This window comes from Azolla caroliniana, unplaced genomic scaffold, assembly GCF_043228905.1.
Source record: "Azolla caroliniana isolate FFs.n. ecotype wild unplaced genomic scaffold, voAzoCaro1.0.p SCAF_88, whole genome shotgun sequence".
Lineage (NCBI taxonomy): Eukaryota > Viridiplantae > Streptophyta > Polypodiopsida > Salviniales > Salviniaceae > Azolla > Azolla caroliniana.
The window spans coordinates 31,350-50,704 of NW_028230523.1; the positions used below are offsets into that span (position 1 = coordinate 31,350).

General features: G+C 38.7%; 2 protein-coding genes and 1 long non-coding RNA gene across 3 annotated transcripts; all 3 read right to left on the reverse strand.

Moving 5' to 3' along the window:
• Positions 1 to 239: 239 nt before the first annotated feature.
• LOC147849287 (amino acid transporter AVT1I-like) lies at positions 240 to 2,646 on the reverse strand. The gene is made up of 3 exons (XM_087337677.1): positions 1,988 to 2,646; positions 1,207 to 1,814; positions 240 to 914 (listed from the first exon to the last, which is right to left on the reverse strand). Exons 1-3 carry the CDS (start codon positions 2,553 to 2,555, stop codon positions 393 to 395), a joined length of 1,698 nt encoding a protein of 565 aa, XP_087193803.1. The 5' UTR covers positions 2,556 to 2,646; the 3' UTR covers positions 240 to 392.
• Positions 2,647 to 10,803: 8,157 nt separating this feature from the next.
• Positions 10,804 to 12,882, reverse strand: LOC147849288 (uncharacterized). Its single transcript, XR_015531809.1, has 3 exons — positions 12,718 to 12,882; positions 12,515 to 12,656; positions 10,804 to 12,440 (listed from the first exon to the last, which is right to left on the reverse strand). It is a non-coding gene; the product is annotated as an uncharacterized LOC147849288 (long non-coding RNA).
• Positions 12,883 to 14,829: 1,947 nt separating this feature from the next.
• Positions 14,830 to 19,344, reverse strand: LOC147849289 (O-fucosyltransferase 35-like). Its single transcript, XM_087337680.1, has 9 exons — positions 18,591 to 19,344; positions 17,756 to 17,857; positions 17,562 to 17,658; positions 17,412 to 17,482; positions 17,232 to 17,320; positions 16,963 to 17,095; positions 16,645 to 16,874; positions 15,754 to 16,230; positions 14,830 to 15,313 (listed from the first exon to the last, which is right to left on the reverse strand). Exons 1-9 carry the CDS (start codon positions 18,963 to 18,965, stop codon positions 15,085 to 15,087), a joined length of 1,803 nt encoding a protein of 600 aa, XP_087193806.1. The 5' UTR covers positions 18,966 to 19,344; the 3' UTR covers positions 14,830 to 15,084.
• Between the last annotated feature and the right edge of the window lie 11 nt (positions 19,345 to 19,355).

Below are 19,355 nucleotides of genomic sequence, written 5' to 3' on the forward strand. Positions count from 1 at the left end.
CCAAGGACCAGCACCGAGACGAAGACTAAGGAGCATATAGAGAAAAATGGCACCAAGTCAGTCAAATAAGTGAAAGAAAAAACCTTGGCACCTTGGGATTTTTTATGAACATCTCTAAATCATCAAGGTCAACCTTGCATGATCAAGATAGAGTACAGAGGAGGAATTTGAAGACCACGACTCGATAGTTCTAGCAACATTGACCAAGTTTTCAAGTACATTTGACAATTGAGCCTAACAAAACACACAATCAACCTTGAGGGGTCGCGAGTGGTCATATAGATCACATCTAAGTGTAGAATGCCCAACAAAGAAAAAGAGATTACAAAACAATTAAATGGCCTTAGCAATCCTAAAGAGGATACAAGAGCTTTGAACCCTTTTCACATTAGCTACAAATTGTTAGCGATTTCTAAAAGTGAGGTGTAAGTACCATCGATGCATGCAACTAACGCAAGAGCTAAAATGCAAAGTATCAATCCTTTCTCCCAAAGAACAACTTCTTTAGAGAAGAGCCTCAAGTAGCATATACATGGTATAGTGATTGCTACAGTGATGCTAAGGAAGGATCCAACCAATGCCATGATGTAGGCGAAAAAGGGTATAGCAATCGCAATTCCTACTGTACTTACAACGAGTAGAGTTCGAATAAGTATTCCACATATTATGAAATTATGTTCTTTCCAATGGTCGGGTATAAACTCTTCTAAAGCGGCCGCTACAGGCGTAAGTGCTAGTGCATACTTTGCAAATGGGTTTACAAGCATTGCTATTATTGCAACTTGTGTAGAAATCTCTCCTCTAGGTAGGTTCAATGTGATTTGAGATTTAGCAGTTTCTCCAAATATCAAATACCCAACCACAGCCATGCCTCCATAGAGTAATGTGCAGAACACAAAGCATACAATCAAAACCTAGAAAAGCAAATAAATGGAGCTTCAAATATATTAGTCAATCGATACAAAATATACATGCATGCATAAATATTTACAGGCATACAGACATACATACATACATACATACATACATACATACATAAATGCAAGCATACTCTCATTCATGCATGCATGCATACATACATGATACATACATAGATGCTGTCATTCATTTATGCATGCATACTATACATACATACACACACACATACATATATATGTTTCGATAGTTTGCCCTATAAATCAAAGTGACAAGCATGCCTATCCTTACATGAGAAAACTGTTTTCTGTCTTGCATCGAGCAATAGATACTTGGGAAGACAGCATGCCCACAGTAACAAAATGCATAAAGCCCAACAGCAATGGGTAATCCTTGTAGATTAACCAGGTTCCCGGATTGATATGTGAAACCTGAATTTGAGATGCCATACCACGATGTTGCCACGAACAGAGTAACACAAGCAATCACACCCCCCGCTGATATATATGATAACAATCTTAAGTCGCGTAACCACACTGTTGGTAGCATCACTAGGGATGAGACGATGATGAAAGATTTCTCCGGACTTAACTCGAAGTACTTCAAATTGATTCCTTTCCAAGCAATGAGTTGTGTTAAATTGTCTCCCTCTAGAATCAAGAACTCCGCGGCAACGGCGAAAAGCTCGAAATACAACAGCGCTGAAACAATTATCCGTCCATATTTACCGAATGCCACTTGACCTACATCTGGATAGCCCATGATGGATGGATCTAAGTCTATGCATCGGCGTAGGAGGACGCCGGTGTAGCAACAAACCACGGCAAAGATGAGGAGAAAGCTCAATCCAGTCCACCCGCCTTGTGCTACGGCATACGGCATTGACAGGATGCCGACTCCTGGAGGAAGAAGACATTATGTACCAAAGTTTGAAGCATATCATGAATGAAATAATGTCCTTGATTTAATACATACCTGTGTTCCAACATACATGTGTGTGTGTGTGTGTGTGTGTGTGTGTGTGTGTGTCTACAAGATGAGCACAGCCTGACATAAATCTTGTAAGTTCTACCTGCAAGAATATTTATTCCATTGAGAGAGGCCTCAAAAAAGCTGCTGCCTTGTATTTCTTTCAAGCTCGATAATTCGTCTTTCAAATTGTGGACCACTAAATGTCCTTGTGCACTGAGACAAACTTGATTCTTTTCCGGATGATCCTCACAATCACCATTAAGACTAGCCTTCAAGTGCTCATTATTTGTCAAAAGTGGTTCCTTAGCATCATCACTGAACCCATTGTATTGATGCAATGCAGGAATTACATTATTGAGCTCTGGGTCTTTCAAGGATGGCACCACATATCTATCTCCACGGATCGAGGGGGATCGCATCGGTGGCGATCGCATTGAGGGGGATTGGGGAGATCGCATTGAGAGAGACCTCGAAAACAAATTCATTGAGTTCTCGTAGGTTTGTGGCCAATAAAGTTTCTCGGGGGAGCAATTCTCCGCCACCAAGCCCATGTCTAGGTGTGGAGAACTAATTACAATGGGAGTATTGGTCTGGTGACGCCTCTCAATTAGTGCTCTTGTGGGATGAAGAAGTGCTTTCTCATCTGGATCCACCTCGTTACGCTCCATTTTCCAACCAAATTGACACACACAGTTTGTGTCCCAGTCTTGTTTCCGGAAAATGCGATATAATTAGTATAAGAATGTAGTTGGCATAAAAAGGATTATCTAGTATCACCAATGAAGCAAACTATACCTAGCCTGTAATGCAAGATAAAAATTATCAAAATATAACATGTACATGGGAAACCATATCCCAGCTACAATGAAGGTTTTAAGCTGGTAAAACCCATCATATGAAGGATGTAATTAGCAGATACACACACACACACACACACACACATACATACATGAAAAGAGAGATAGATGCGCGCATCTTATTAGAATAAGGAAAGATGGAGAAATTTTTTTCGTTTCCTTAAAGCTGAAATCAGAACAGAAATAGATTAAAGTAGGGTGTGGTTATCTTTTTCAATCCAATGTACGAACGACGACACATATACATACGAAGTCGATTCATTATACATACAGTATACTTAAGTGTATGTATGTATGTATATATACGGTACACTACATTCGTATACATATCCATGTACGACATGGTATTTGGTATTAGTTTAGAACATGAAGACATTCAGATTGATTGATTTCTTCTTCTTCTTCTTCTTCTTCTTCTTCTTCTTCTTCTTCTTCTTCTTCTTTGTGCCCATTATGCACACAACAGACATACATGGACTTACTTGCTTTCGGCCTGCCAATGAATTCAGCGCAAGTTTTTCGACACACCCGACTATGCAGCTGTTGTGCGTCGGGGCCACAAAGACATTAAATTAGGAGCAGAGCAATGAGTCCCAAATCCTGATTGCTCTCTCTCAGCTTCTTTTGCATGTTGTACCAACAAATTAATTATGAAATGCTAGGCATACTATTAGTTGTAGTTGTAGTAGGGGTAGGGGTAGGGGTAGGGGTGGTATAAGTAGTAATATTAGTAGTAGTAGTAGTATGATATATTGTGTGTACTACAAGGACCCCTCTTATATATGGTTTTCTTCATGTTTACCTAGCTAGCTAGCTACACAAGCTCTCCAAAGGTCATCCATGTCAACATCGCTCTTAATGGTACCCCCCCCCCCCCCCCCCCTTCTTGACAACCAAATTATTGATGGACAACGCATTATAATTTATACATGTGCTCATTGGGAGGATGTTTATTTGCCTTGTAATGTGTATGTGTGTATGCGTGCATCTATGTCTGCGTGCATCTATGTCTGTAGCGGGGGTTTGGATTGTGTCAATATGGTGCATTTTTTTGTAGCTTTACTTTTATGACTATAAGGAGGCCCACATGGTACATTGTAGTAAAAACAGTGTGCACATGCATTTTGCTTGACCATTCACTCTACGATATTTGTGCAATGTTTGATGGTAGATCTACATAGGAAAAATGACCATTTTACTTTTGTGCCTTTTGGTTGCTTGGATGAATGTGGAGGGAAATTAGTATTTCTTTTTTCATACATACCCCTATGTTATTGACACACAATCTTGATGCATGTAAGGGGAAATGGTTTTATATGTTGCCGAATGATGAACACACCATGTGTGATTGATTAGTTAGTTGTACCCTTTCACTATTCCTTGGATGAACATTTAGTGTTGTCTTCAATTGAGAAAAGACATTCTATACAATTTATGTACAAAAGGCATCTCATAATTGCCTTTGTGAATGTGTGACTTTCAATAGAATGCAATGGATTGAGAGAACAACTTTTTATATTATGTACATGTGCATTTGTCGCATGCCTAAGGATTGCCTCTTGTGATGAATGGGCTCTTCGACGTCATATCAAGGAAACTTTGGCGCTTCTTCACATTAAACAAATGAGCTCATTAATATTTAATTTATCCTTCTATCTCCCATAGTGTCCACACATGGAGACTTGTAATACCAACTTATTCTATAAGCAAAACATGAACCCATTCAAATGAAAACTTATGCATGAAAATTGGCAAAATTATGCAATCCCTGTCCAAAGCCTTTATCATATTGTGCAATGATGTATTTTTGTGTTTCTTTGAAAAGATTAACCATTGTATATGTGCTCTCTCCATCCCTCGAGGTTAATATTTGTTGCCAAATTCAGTTGTCACATGTTAATAAATGTTTTCTTTAGAAAGAGTGTGTAGTATGGAATTCTTTTCAACTTTTATATATTGGAAGGTCTCTGCTAATGTTCGACAATGTAGCATCATGCATGGGTGATTTGAGGTTTCTTTAAAATATAATGATTATGTTGTTGCCTAGAGATTGTTGATTCTCTTTCATTCTCACTCACACCCATAAAATCAATATGTGTGGCTGGATGGGATGGTCACTCACATATACGACCGGATTTGCCAAACTTCAAATACTAACTTCAAAGAGAGTTTCTACCTGGGTCTTTTCAAGACTTTTCTAGTTACTCTACCAATGTTTGGAAACTTAATAGTGGTATTTTTTGTTTTCGTTGAAACCAAATTATTAATGTGTGTTGCCTTATGTTTGTTTACTCTCTCTCTCTCTCTCTCTCTCTCTCTATCTATGTGTGTGTGTGTCATATCATATATAGCCTTCATTGCTCAAGGCTAATATTTGTTGTCACATGTATGATATGGATGTGATCATTTCTTCTACACGTGTACACAAGAAAAAGTCATATAATATATAGCCTTCATTGCTCAAGGCTAATATTTGTTGTCACGTGTATGATATGGATGTGATCATTTCTTCTGCATGTGTACACAAGAAAAAGTCATATCTTCTGCATGCCGGAGGAATTTGGACAGGGGATGATACATCTCATTCCTAAAAGTGGTGGGAATGCCAACGACATTCACAAGTGGCGGCCCATTACTCTTCTCAATACTGTCTATAAGTTGCTCGCAAAAATCGTGGCACGCCGTTTAACTCCACTTCTCCCTCAACTCATTCATCCGTCACAGACAGGTTTCGTTAGAAATCGGAGCATCCTAGACAACCTCTTCTCATTTTGGGAAAACCTCCAAAAGCTAGAAAGTGGGCTAGTTTTATTTTGCAAGCGATCCAACGCCATGATCAATTGGCACAAATCCTATGCAATATGACTCTCTCAGGAAACACATCTAGCGTGGCACCCACACCCCGCTTTCAAGTGGATCAATCAAGGAGCAAGCACCAAAAATTCGGGCTTCCAAATTGGCTTCAACATACCGCCGGAGACTATGATTGCACCCGTTATCCTTTCCATTCGACAAAAGTTGATACATTGGAGCTCTAAAAAATTGTCGCTATCAGGTCGCATCATAGTGGCAAATTAGGTACTCCTCACAACAGCATGGTACAGTCTATCATGCTGGACAATCTCCAAGTATACATCAGATTCAACGACTGGTCCGCAACTACATTTGGTCTAGTAAGGAAGACCATGTAGCTCACGCCAAGGTGGCGTGGCCTATACTCACAACGCCTAAGTCGAGAGGGGGATTGGGTCTTATTGATCCCCTTTTACAATCGAAAGCCCTACTTGCCAAATTTGTGGTGCGAGGACTCCAACCAGGAAATGATTGTTGGAAAATGCTACTGAGGTTACGTTTCGCTTACTTTAGGCCACGAAAAGGGGTCAATTGGGCCCCCCAAACGGGATGGATTCTAAACATGGATCTCAAACCTAGTTTCTCCCGCCATTTGGAGGACAGATTCAGTGCATCCATGTGGAAGGCATGGTGTGACATTCATCGAGGGCTCCAGTGTGATCAACCGAGATCCGAACCTGCCTGGCTCAGTCAACGGATCCTATGGAACCCATGTCTAAAGGATGAATCTAATCAACTACTGGGATCACGTAAGGGGTTGTCATGGGGATACATTGCAGAAGGTCTAGGCAAAAGTATAGAATGTTGGCGACGGTTTATGTCAATGCCACTACAAGATCAAGCGAACATACTCCATGGAATTAGGGGCGGATGGACTATGAAATCTGAAATCATTAACGCGCTACTGATTAGGGAATCTGCTACTCAAAGGACGACAATGGAGAAATGGATAGGCCACGAGGAGGAGGGCTCTCTGATCCCGAGAGGTAGGGGATCACCAGACAGGCTCGAAGGCCATGAATTGCGAGACACTGAGACACCCACACAGAATAACACCATTCGAGTACTCGCGTACACTGGTCATAAATGGATTGTAGATCCTGATCCGATCAAAGTACAACCCGATTGGCATATATGTACTCATGAAAACACATGGCTACGTAAGGTCAGTTGGGACCCTTTGCAATGGACATGGCGTGATCCCTACGCGGAGCAAGGAAGCAAACCCATCCCTTTCTTCCAATTCACAACTAGATTGGGTCGCCACATTCTAGCTGCTGAAGCCGCCCGAGAACCAGCTGCTGCGAAGGTCTGGCACACATTTCAAGTTCCCTCTGCAATAATCACCAAGTTTTGGCAGAAAATCTAGAAGCAACAACACGCGAGGCAAATTACCACTTTCCAATGGTTGTTAATACATAAGTCCCTACCGGTGGGAGCATGGCAACGTGGGAACCTTAGCTCTCCTAATTGTGTAGAGTGCCCACATGTAGTAGAATCCATACGACACGCTCTGTGGGACTGCCCAACGTCCCATAGAATATGGCGGGGGGTTGGCCGCTTGTTGCAATTATGCCAGGTGCAAGGTTCAATCAAGTGGGGAAATATATGTTGGCTATCATGGCAGACTGCAATTGGCCGATACGAGCATCAGGAGGAGGGGATGACTTTGGTGATAAAAGCACAAGAGGTCCTTTTCTCCTCCAGCTGCAATATCCACTCTATTCCTCTTAATGACAAATCTCAAGAGGTGTTGGAATTGGTCAGCCCAATAACCCTTTGGATTTTATGGAAACAACGATGTAGGAGAGTCTTCTCCAACCAAATCACCCATCCAACAAGGTTACTGCAAGAGATATGGAGTGAAATTGTAGCCACTCTGAAGAGCCAATATGATGGCCTTAAAGGTGGCTCCGAGGGAGTTGAAAGACAACGCATAGCCTTCATCCAACAATGGTCGTCCTCTCCCTTTCTTGAGTCAATGGGCTTCCACATTAGATGGAACTATCGCGTCCCTTTAGGGATTTGTACATAATCGTCTCATTTGTAAAATTTTATAACTAATGGAAGGAGTTTTTTTTTGGAAAAAAAAAAAAGAAAAAAAGAAAAAGTCATATCATATATAGCCTTCATTGCTCAAGGCTAATATTTGTTGTCACATGTATAATATGGATGTGATCATTTCTTCTGCATGTGTACACAAGAAAAAGTACTTGTCATTTGTAAACATTGACCATACCCTTGTCATTATTTGATAGTGAAAGGTTGTGATTCGTGAATCTAGGGCTCGGACGGCCTTGAAGTCGTCTCAGGATTCCTAGAGGATCAAGGTCGTCCAATATTGTTTATCTAAAGAAAAAGTAAGAATATAAAAAAATTAAAAGTACAAAAAAAGGAGAGAGAAAACTTTTGGGGGAGATTTTGAACGTGCCTCCTCTTTGTCTCTATTGAGACGTACCAAGATTTGATGTATGTATTGTAATTCTTTTGTACTAATATTGGGTAAAAACCAAACATCACATTGCAATCATTGTGATAGCATGTTGCCCTTAAATCATAAGCATAGTGATATTTTGATTGCTATCAAAACTTTGAAGGGCCAACGTATATTAATTGATGATGGGGTAGAGTGCATAACAAGTGCTACAACTATTGATGTTCATTACTTAGATGTTGTGGGCGAACGATGGTTCACAATAATAAATAACGAAGGAGTAGCTATCCCTAATATTTATGCCTCAAAAGTTAGAATTATTGCTACATAGATTCATTGTTTTAAGTTTAAACAGATTTGTTCAGACTTTGGTGTAATTCAATTTGCCAGGTTTGATTCTCATTCCTAAATCCATGTTTTTACTCATTCCTATATTCATATTTGATCATTGTTTAATGGTAACCTTGTTTGGTACCTTTTGTAGGGTCCATGGACATGAGAAGAGGATGATGCCTTTTTGCAACTATTGTGGTCAAGATTCTTCTCATTTGATATTGGACTAACCTATGTACGATTGTGCACAATAATAAATAGTGTTGGAACATTCTATCTTCACCTTTCGACATGTGTAAAAATTATACTTGAACAATATATCTTTTTTGAATATATGATTCTTGAGAAAACTTGCATTCCATTTGATTATGTGTGTCTCTTGATTGATTATGGTGTTTTTCAAAAAAGTGTAATATATGTTCTTTGAATTCTGTTGAATCAGCACGAAGGAAATTTGAATTAGCAATTTTGTTGGGGTTTTTCTATTCTTCCAACTCTATAATCATATGAATTTCCATTTTGAAAGATATAGTATTGTAGGATATATTATGCACAACCTGATGTTACATGAATTAACAATTAGTGACGGGTTCAATAAAGATTGAGTGATACAAAATGCTAGTTTGAAATGCATCCAAAGTGTGAAAACATTAGAGGCAGAAAAGTATTTTTTCAGCTGACAAAACACAATGTGGTTTCATGGGGTACATTGTCATAAGGATTTGCACAATCTATTTTAAGGTTGATAAAGGCATCAGAAGTAGGTTAGATATAAATTTGTTGAACACTTTTGTAAAGCTATATTGATAATATGCATAATTGTTCACAATTCTATGTGCCATTGTTTTGTAATATAGACCTATGATTATGGGGAGAACTTAGATGCTTTTATTGGTAAACGAAGGAGCATCTTCTAATTTTTCTATGGCATCTTTTAATGTAGTAATGTATTGCTATGCTCTGTGTGTGTGTGTGTGTGTGTGTGTGTGTGTGTGTGTGTGTGTGTGTGTGTGTGTGTGTGTGTGTGTGTGTGTGTGTGTGTGTGTAACTTATATCCTTTGCCATCATTTGATGATTCATCCCATGGTGCCAACCAAGATCAATGCATTTCCAACTAATTCTTTCCTTTGAAGCATACCTTCTACAATATCAACACGAATAAGTTTGCAAAATATATTGAAGAGGTTTATGGCTCTTCTACACGTGGAGATTATGTACATTTCGTAAATAAGTTGCATTCCAAGTGATTATATTCCACTTTATAGTGCTTAAGTAGGTATAAGAGATTGCATAGATATCCACCAATCAAATCCATTTATTTCTAAGCATCATTACCTTCCTCAAGATGAAGAGAGACACTAAGGTCTCATGTATTCATAAACTTTAGCTCCTTACTATTCTCCTTCAATATTGGGCATATCTGAAGATTTAAAGCATTGAGGAAAAGACTACATATTTCATGAGTTGGAGAGAAAGAGAAGCAAGAGGGAGTAGAGGAGAGGGGGAGGGGGAAAGAAAGAGATTTCAAATTTTCCTTGAAAAGGGCTTTTCCCTCCCTCTTCTTCTTTTTCTTTTTCTTTTTCTTTTAAAATTTTGGTTTTTCTTTTTTATATTTCTCTATTTTACTTTTCGATTTTTTAGTATATGTAATGTAAATATAATTATGTGGACGGCCATGATCATCTGAGATTCCCCAAACCACTTTAGGGCCATCCAAGCCATATATTCACGGGCTTTCACTATTTAATGTTTCTGTATCAAATAGTGACGCGCTTGACCATACCTATCAATGTGAGATCCACGAGAATGGTGTTAACCTTAACTAGTATTTTTAGAACATGATAAAAGTAATGGAAACACGTGAAAAATGTCCAATGGTTACTAGATAGGTGAGAGACAAGGATGCCCTTTGGCTCCATATTTATTTCTATTTGTGGGAGAAGCCTTTAGTGCATTCTTGCATAAGAACAAGTTATCTATTAAGGGTATACAGTGGCCAAGTGTGGAGGAGGCTGTGTTAGACTGTGAATTTGCCGATGACACAACATTATATATTGTAGGAGATAAGACAGAAATCTCTGTAATGTGCAAAATGTGATCCATGATTTCTGTGATGCTTCAGGCGCTATTATTAATTGGCATAAATCAGTGGGAGTTTGGGTTTTGGGAAGGTCTTACCCCTACTTGGTGTCCAGACAGTGGATTCCGTTGGATACCAAAGGGCTCTCCTGTGAGATATTTAATTCCCTTTTCTTAGATAATCTCTCCCTGTGAGCTTGCCCCACTTCTTTCCTTCTACATCCCTATCCAACTTTTTCTAACTTTTCTAGCTTGTTGGAATCCTAACTTCTCTCATACCTCTCTCTCCTATCTGATTTCAGTCAAATCACGTCTCATCTCCAACAACAAAATCTTACAAAAATGTCTGAATCATATCACTAATGATTTGCAAATTCAATGGCACAACTTCCCTCTATTGAAGGATTAAATTTAGGACGTCCTTATCATTAGAGGACTAAGTGAATCCTTAGAGCAAACAGTGAAACCCCCGACCTCGATTGGAAATAGCCGGATTGATTGGACAAAGCCATAATCCGATTGCACCTTTCACACTCGATGTGCTCCAATATATACTCAGCAACAATAGCCAAAGAACTCACACGCCACAAAAAGGCTTGAGTCCTGACATCCAAACTCTACCGTCTTTGGCATCTTGACAACCTCCGAATGTTTCTAATGTCATGTCACTTTTGATGCATGGTGTGGAAACATGGATTCTTGCCTACTACTCCACAATATATGCAAACTATGGAAAGAATATTGAATCTAATCAAGATCCTATTTTTGGGGCGGATGCACTATATATATAAATGTGTCATTTGAATGTAAGTGATCATCAAAATTTAGGATTATATAAGACCCAGCAGGAAAACTTCACCCATGCATCCGAATCTGATAAATTTGTTATTTCGGAGATATTAATCATACTCAGGTCACATTTCGGCACCTTCGATAACCCACCTCCGACCTCCTTCTCCATTAGTTCTCAAAATTTCCTCATTTCTACAGATTCCAATGAGCTAGAAACTTACAAAGAAGGTTTGGCATCTCCAAACTCTACAAAGTGGCAATCCAACTTGCAATCTGAGATGGCATCTATACACAAAAAATAGGATTGGGATTTAGTTCCTTTACCCCCCTTCTCGATAGACCATTCTACAAAAATGGTTCTTTCTGCTGAAGCATACAACAAATTCCAACACTCCCAAATACAAAGCCCAACTCATTGCCAAGGATTCTGAGAATAGGAAGGAGTTGATATCAACAAAATCGTATCTCTAGTGTTCAAAATAACAACCTTTACTTCCTACTCAGAGTCCTAGTTGTCAAACATTTGGAGCTATTTCAGATGGACACCAAGACAGTCTTCATACTTGTTGATCTTCAATAAGAAATTTACATGAAGCAACCTTAAGGATTCTTATAGAAAGCTAAGGAAGAGTTGGTTTGCCTACTAAAGAAAAGTTTGTATGGATTAAGACAGGCACCCTAACAATGGTATCAGAAGTTTGATAACTTCATCAAATCACCACGGCACAAAACGAGGGAGGAGGATCATTGCCTCTACTTCGGGACACAATCCGACGGCATGTATGTATTCTTCATCCTCAACGTTGATGATGATACGTTGATTTCTAGAAGTAACAAGGCAACTATTTCTTATCTTTATCAAAAACTTTAGTCCAAATTTGTGATGAAGGACCTAGGTCCTGATTGACATATTCTCTAGGCATGAGGATCGCCCGCAATCAAACCACTCGACAACTTACATTGCCATAATCCAACTACATTCATTAGATTTTGGCACGATTCAGACAAAGCAAAACCCGCAACAACTCCTCTTCCTCTCAATGTGAATATTTCCAAGGTTAATTGCCTAACTACAAAATCCGAAAAGTTCAAGATGCAATCAATACCTTAAACTTCTGTTGTCGGATCTCTCATGTCCGCAATGGCCGCAACTCGACCCCAACATAACCCATGCAGTTGGTGTTGTCAATAGAATTATGTAGAATCTGGGCCGCACACACTGGGTAGTTGTCAAACAAATTTTCAAGTATCTCGTTGGCATAAAGGATCTAGTACTTACATTTGGACTTTCGGACTTGTCTGGAACATCTGACCCTTATCTCACAGGCTTCACTGATATTGACTACATTAGGTGCGCCAACAGTCAGAAAAATTATCCACTTTCCGTCATATCTTTCGATATAATTGGGGAGTAGCTATTTCTTATAGATCCAAATTCCAATAATAATGCATTCCGACAGCTTCCATGGAAGCTGAATATACATTATAGATCCAAAATCCAATACTAATGCATTCCGACATCTTCCATGGAAGCTGAATATACATGGTTGCTTCCAAAATCATGGAAAGAAGCAAATCTAGCTTGGAGGAGTCGCTCCAGAACTGGGAGAGACCAACTTGGACTCCATCCTGACCCGCCATAGTGACAGTTAGGGTTTCATCATAGTGACAGTTAGGCGGGGGGGTATGGGAAGTGTAATTATTAACATCTAGTTAGTTACTAGAAATCCGCGGTTATCTTTGATTCTATTGAAAAAAAATGAATCATCTATAAATGTTTCATGATATGAATCATCTACAATTCGGTACCATTAGCGAAACAAGTGGACTGGAAAAACCATTAAATTATAATATATTAAAGTTCATTGGTGTTTGTTAATGTCATCTTCCATTAAACAAACATATTGCAAGGAGAAGAAGTATGACAATGACATGAGATATCAAACAATATTCCAAAGCATATACAACTTGACATTAGTCATGACTCATTGTTCGATCATTTAATATCCAATGTTGACATTATGGTTTTATAGCTAATGAATATGCTAGCAAAGTCGTCTTTGTGCTTACTTTCGTATCAATAAAGTAAGGGCAATGATATTGTGTGGCCCACTTTTGTTGCCACGTTATGTACCCAAGGTTAAAGTTAATCAAGTCATTAAAAGAAGATGTGTGCGATTGTGACTTAAAGCTGAAATTGTATTGTAGAATTTTTTGATGTACAATTCCTTCTGCTATGTTATAAAAGTTGTACATGAAAATCTATTAACAATGTTTTAGGATTGGTCTCTTTAAGCAACATAATGTGTTTAGGGCTGGTCTGATCTCGTTAACAATATAATTACCTAGTAGGCATTGTTGATTAATAGGATATATCATGTGAAAGGCTGGAGTAGTACCTTTTGCCCAAACTTTAATCCCTCAAGCCAAGTTCCATAGATGGTTAAGGTATGGACATATCATGAGCACACCCCATACCATGCATAACCATGTTCAATTGTAGTTTATCACACATATAAAGGTGGGGCATTTATGAGATGAGAAGGAAGACAATAAAAAACCTTTAATATGCATATGACATAAGATTGAAGGAAAGCGGTTACAAAGCTTTATATATATATTCACAAATAATTGGGTCTATTTCCAACACATAGACCATCCCAATTTTCATTGTTTATAAACCATATGTTTGTTGGCATAAAAGGCCGAGTCCTTCCACTTTGTATCCGTAGTGTGAACACATCCTCTATTTGGGGCTTGAGTATATAAGCTCAAACCTAACTTGTGTAAGCAATTTCGAAGAAGTCAAATGGCTCTTTGAGAGTCAAGGCTCACTCAGGTAGTAGTTATATCCCAATTCACAAAGCCGAAAAAGCATTAACTCTCCATGAAAAGGAGATGATCCAGCCACACATTCCGGTACAGCTACCTTCACATTCTTGTTACAACTTCGGATACATCCTTGCCCTTTCACCTTGCCTTGTATTCATGGCAACATTGAGGGTTAAGATTTACAATCTAATATTACAACAGTGACATTTTAGAATCTATCCTTGATTATCACATACTTCGTAGCATCACGTGTAGATAGATCCTTGACTCTCCATCTTTTAAACCAAGTTGGACATAAACCACAAGATCTCAAACAAATGGACACAATGTGATTGTAAACTACATAGGACTTGAAACCCTTGCAAGCCAACATCCACGTTTATCCACTGACTTCATGGGTGAACTACCACCTTATTATTGAACTTTGTGGATGTCTCTTTCCCATTCACTTGCACAATAGTCGACTTTGGCCTTGATGGATTGGTGACGATAAATTTCATTAATTTCAGCAAAGCTTGTATTTGCATTCAATGAGATGAAACTCAAAGTATATCGCACAAGCTTGAAAAGAGATGTTCTCAATTAGTTTCACTAGGGCTCGAGAAAACATCTCAAATTTATCTATTTCTGTGAGGCTTTGCTTCAAATGAGCATCAAATTAATCTATTTATCTCAAATTAGTGATGGCACCCATGGTAGGGCTTTCTTCTTGATTGTAAGAAGTGCAAAGCATATATACTACAAATAAATGACTCTCGTAACAATATAGCAATAAGACTGATAATCACATATTATAAGGTGCTCAATTTGGAATGAGCATCAAGGTATAACTCTATTATGGAGAGGATGCTACATTTCTTTTATCACAAAATGCACTTAAAGTGATCAATGAAGGTATATTGACAAATAACGATATGCTTGCTTTGTCAAGCATCGTATATGTACATGGTCTACCAAACAATTCATTCAGAGACCACTTCAAGATTTTTTTCCTTCTAAGCTTAAGCTTCCAAAACTTTATATCCTGCCCTTGAGCAATCTTCTGTTTTGTTGTTGCTTATCTCGGCAAATACAATCTGGGGTCGGATTAGCATAGAAATACTCCTCGAGTTTCGGAATCTCTCCAAATTCTCTATCGTACGGACCTCCGATTTTGTATCGATGTACCTTCTTTACCTCTTCTTCAAATGTTTCCCATGACAACTCTCCCGAATCAAGATCATCAATCAAGGAAATTAATTGTGCCCTGGAAGAGATAGCAAATAAGTTATTTTCTACGGCAACAAAGGCTAAAAACATGAATGCAACAAATCAATTGTGCCCTGGAAGAGATAGCAAATAAGTTATTTTCTGCAACAAAAATAGGCTAAAAATAGGCTAGGATTTTTAGATGCTTCCATGTGGATGGAAGCATGGTTTTGAGTAAGATAAAAATGTTGTTTCCAAGACAATGTCATTGAGGTCATGGTGATGACAGTTGTTTCACGGTGTTGGAAGACATGAATATTTTGGAAATATACAAGATATATGTTTAAATGCAGTTTCAAGGCTATTATAACTTCTTAATCTTCCTTTGAAACCCTTTGAATTTGTAGATGAGAAAAAAAGTGGCTGGAATCAAGTTGTCATTCCACAAACTCGTGATAGAATCACGAAAATTTCCATCCTCATATCACTGTTTATTACCTGTCTGGGCTGATGGTTTTACGGAAACCCTCAAATCGCCGTTGACCTTGAACGGCCTTCGCCATGTTGCCATCGTAAGTATACACAAACACATCACTCTCAAGAGCTACAATATGATCCAATGCTGCCATTTGGTTTTGATACTTAAGAAATGGCTCCAACTCCTCTTGTCTAGCCAGAGTAGAATGTGTAAACACATTTGGAAACTCTTTTGTCAAGGCTTCCATGCTTCCATTTCCATAGATTGCACCTGCCGCAATGTAAATCCGGGTAGAAGAAGGGTATCCCATCCCTTTAAGAAGAAGTGATGTTTCACGAGGTGTCAATGGACACCCTCCTTCTTTGCGTCGCCCTTCACTGTCGATCTCCTTTTCCTTCCAGTGTTTCACATCATATCGCATTTTCTGTAGTTCCTCGACTTCATCTGGAGCTAACCCGTGTGTACATCCAGTGAAAGCAATCATGTCCTTCTCATATCTGTGACCATTAAATCCCAGAAAATATTAGACTCAAGGAATGAAGACCTTTGAGCTATGCTGATAGAGTCGTGGGTATGTGTGAGCAAGAGAATTAGAGGTATCCAACAAATGGGCATATCAATGTAATCATTATATTTCAATCAAGTTCAAAAACCCCAAAATACACTTTAATTTTCAAAAACGAAAAGAGAACCCCTTTGTCATACACATGGAGTCCACATTAGACCCATGTCAAGGCAAGGCATAAAGCTCATTACGCCAACAAGGAAAACATTATTGGTAGACATACTTGAGAACAATTCCATGGTATCAACTCTTTCTACAGTCACAATATCTTAAGCCTAAGAAAGTGATCACTGCGAGAAATGTTCCTGAATGAAATCACAGATTACAGTAATAAGGATATATATACCTGAGATGCAACGCAATATAATGCTTGTCTTGCTTCATTCTCTCAACTAAAGTTGCCCCTAGATTTAGAATAGAATCCCGATACTTGAGAGCTTTGTAGCAAGTCCGGCAACGAAGCTTCTGGATGTGATTCGGTAGGTCATTATTTGCCAATCTAGAGTCAGAATGTGTGAAATATAGAACCTTGTGTTTCTTAAGCAGGAGAAGAACTTCATCTTTGTAATAAGACGCCTGTATATGTTTAACAAACATATTAGGGTAGACTGGCTCCACAAAACATTTTAACCATGAAACGAGAATAGGAAACCAAGGACCATACCTTCGACCATGATACGGGTGCCTTAGAAATAGGCTCTACCTTCCTCAAAGATAGTGGAAGCTCCTCAACAATGTGGACATCTCTTTCCAATTCCTTCATAAAATGTTGCACATCATAAATGTCCTTGAACTCACTGCGATGTGGAAATGTTTGCAATGTCAATCCATACCATGAAAACCCAATCCCTAAAAAGGATTAAGATGTGTGTGTGGATGTGGGTGTGTGTGCACGAGTGTGTATATAAGGGGGGTGAAGACCTAATAACATACCTCGGATCTGCCCAAAATGAGCTATGATCCAACGATGGTATCACAAGGGCAGCATTCATGATCCTTGCAATAGCCACCATATCACAAATCTATATAAAGGACATGGGAGAGTCAAAAATCCCGATTCAGTGTGCCCAAAATGCATTGTCAGAAAAAATAAGAGGGCCTAATAAAATTTACCCCATTGCGCATTTGATTCAAGCCACCATTGGCATTAACCATGATATACCCGTTTGGGGTAGGTTTCGGATCTACCATTGAAACATGTTGAAGTAATAAGATTTGAAGGCATTGTCACGGAGAAGTAGAGCTAACCACACTATCAATTACCTTTGTGGGTTTTGGATCGTTCAATACATTGCTGAAGACCTTCACTATCTGGCCTTCCCCAAAGTTCTCTCTCTCTCTCTTCTGTAGAAGAATCAATCTACATAAAAAAAAAAAGGGTAACAATGTTGCTCCAATTCTATTATGCAATGTTGCATATCTTCTTCGGTAACATGAGTTTTGATTAGTAACACTACCTCCTGAGTTGATCTCATTAGGAGGAAAGAGCTAGCCCCATCCATAGATGTGAACATGTTCCTCATAGCCCAAGTACCGTCATTATCAGTCCCAATCAAAACCTACAACATCAAGATGATGAAAGAATAAAGGTCATGCAGGTTAATTAAGTATTGTAAGCACATATGTTAGTGAATGGCATTTACTCAGACTCAATCTGGATAGTTATGGTCACGATATAAACCCTAGGTTAACTACATTCAAACTAGGCTAGCCCCAATAGCCATTATTTAGACATTAGGTTTAGATAGCAATGATACAGATGCAGTTATATTATATTAACAAAGACCATGCTAGCAATCCTTGCTGCCGATTTAGTCCAAAACCCTCTATGAATTCGGCTAGTTCCAAATCCCTATATGGTACACAATCACAACAAAGAATGAGATTCTAGTTCATGGGTTAGTCAAAAACTCCATGATGAAAAGGTGCAAGGTAGCCATAGGGTAACAACATCCCATGGAATCTGACATCTGCTTTTTATGTGACTACTATAGCCTTAATTATGCATATGATCACAACATAGACCATGCTAAAATTAGTAGCATGTGTTTCATCCAAAACATTATACGAGCACTGCTAGCTACAGAACACATCATATGATGAATATGAACTCTAACGATTAGGGGTACAATCACAACAAAGGAACAATATGTTAGTCCAAAACACCATATGATGAGAAATTTCAGACAGAAACATGGTATATGATCACATCTAAGAATGTCATCGAAGGTTCTTGATTAAGTAAAGCACCATATATGATGAGAAATGCAATCTGGCAAACAGCTTACATACCATGGAATCCAAAATACTCTTGGGTTCGGATGGCAATGTGAGCCACACGACAAACATCATTCTAAGGGCAAAGATGACAACGATGCCCAAAGCAAACATTGAGAAAATCACCGGCCGGGTACAATTCTGGAACCCACACAAAACAAACCAAGTCCTGCCAAAAATATTCTGGGTCAAAGATGCACTGTCATCTACAGTAGCCAATCTGGTAGTGTTGTCAGCATCAGGGGGTAAATCACTCTTTTCCATCCTTTTGTTCGAGAGAGACCTTCGGGTCGGGTGCCCTCTCCGGGGCGTGTGCAGAACCTCTACCACATCTCTGCTTGCCATTGATCCATCTGTAGGAGGAGGAATTTTCAACCTCATAGACTCCATTGTTTTGCATAACCCTTCTTTTTGTCTCTGTTTTTCCCTCTTTGAACTCTGTTTTACGCTTATTTGACTCAATTTTGGCCTTTGTCTCTCTGTTTTCCTACTTCCTGTCTCTTATCTTGATGCATATTAGAGGCATTGATCAGAATCCACAAATCATATGACAAACCCAAGTAGAGAAATTAAAGGTCTGATCATTTTTAACTCTGATTTTGATGCATATAAGGTCAAATATTTATATGTATATGAATTTAAAAGGGTAATGGTATCAGATGCCCAAATATGTATGTTATTATTAACCCTTGGTTGAGAAAACAGCAGTAAATTGAATGGTATGGTAGGCCAATATATTTCTGCTTATCCAAAAAGAAGAAACAGGTAAGAAATCAAATG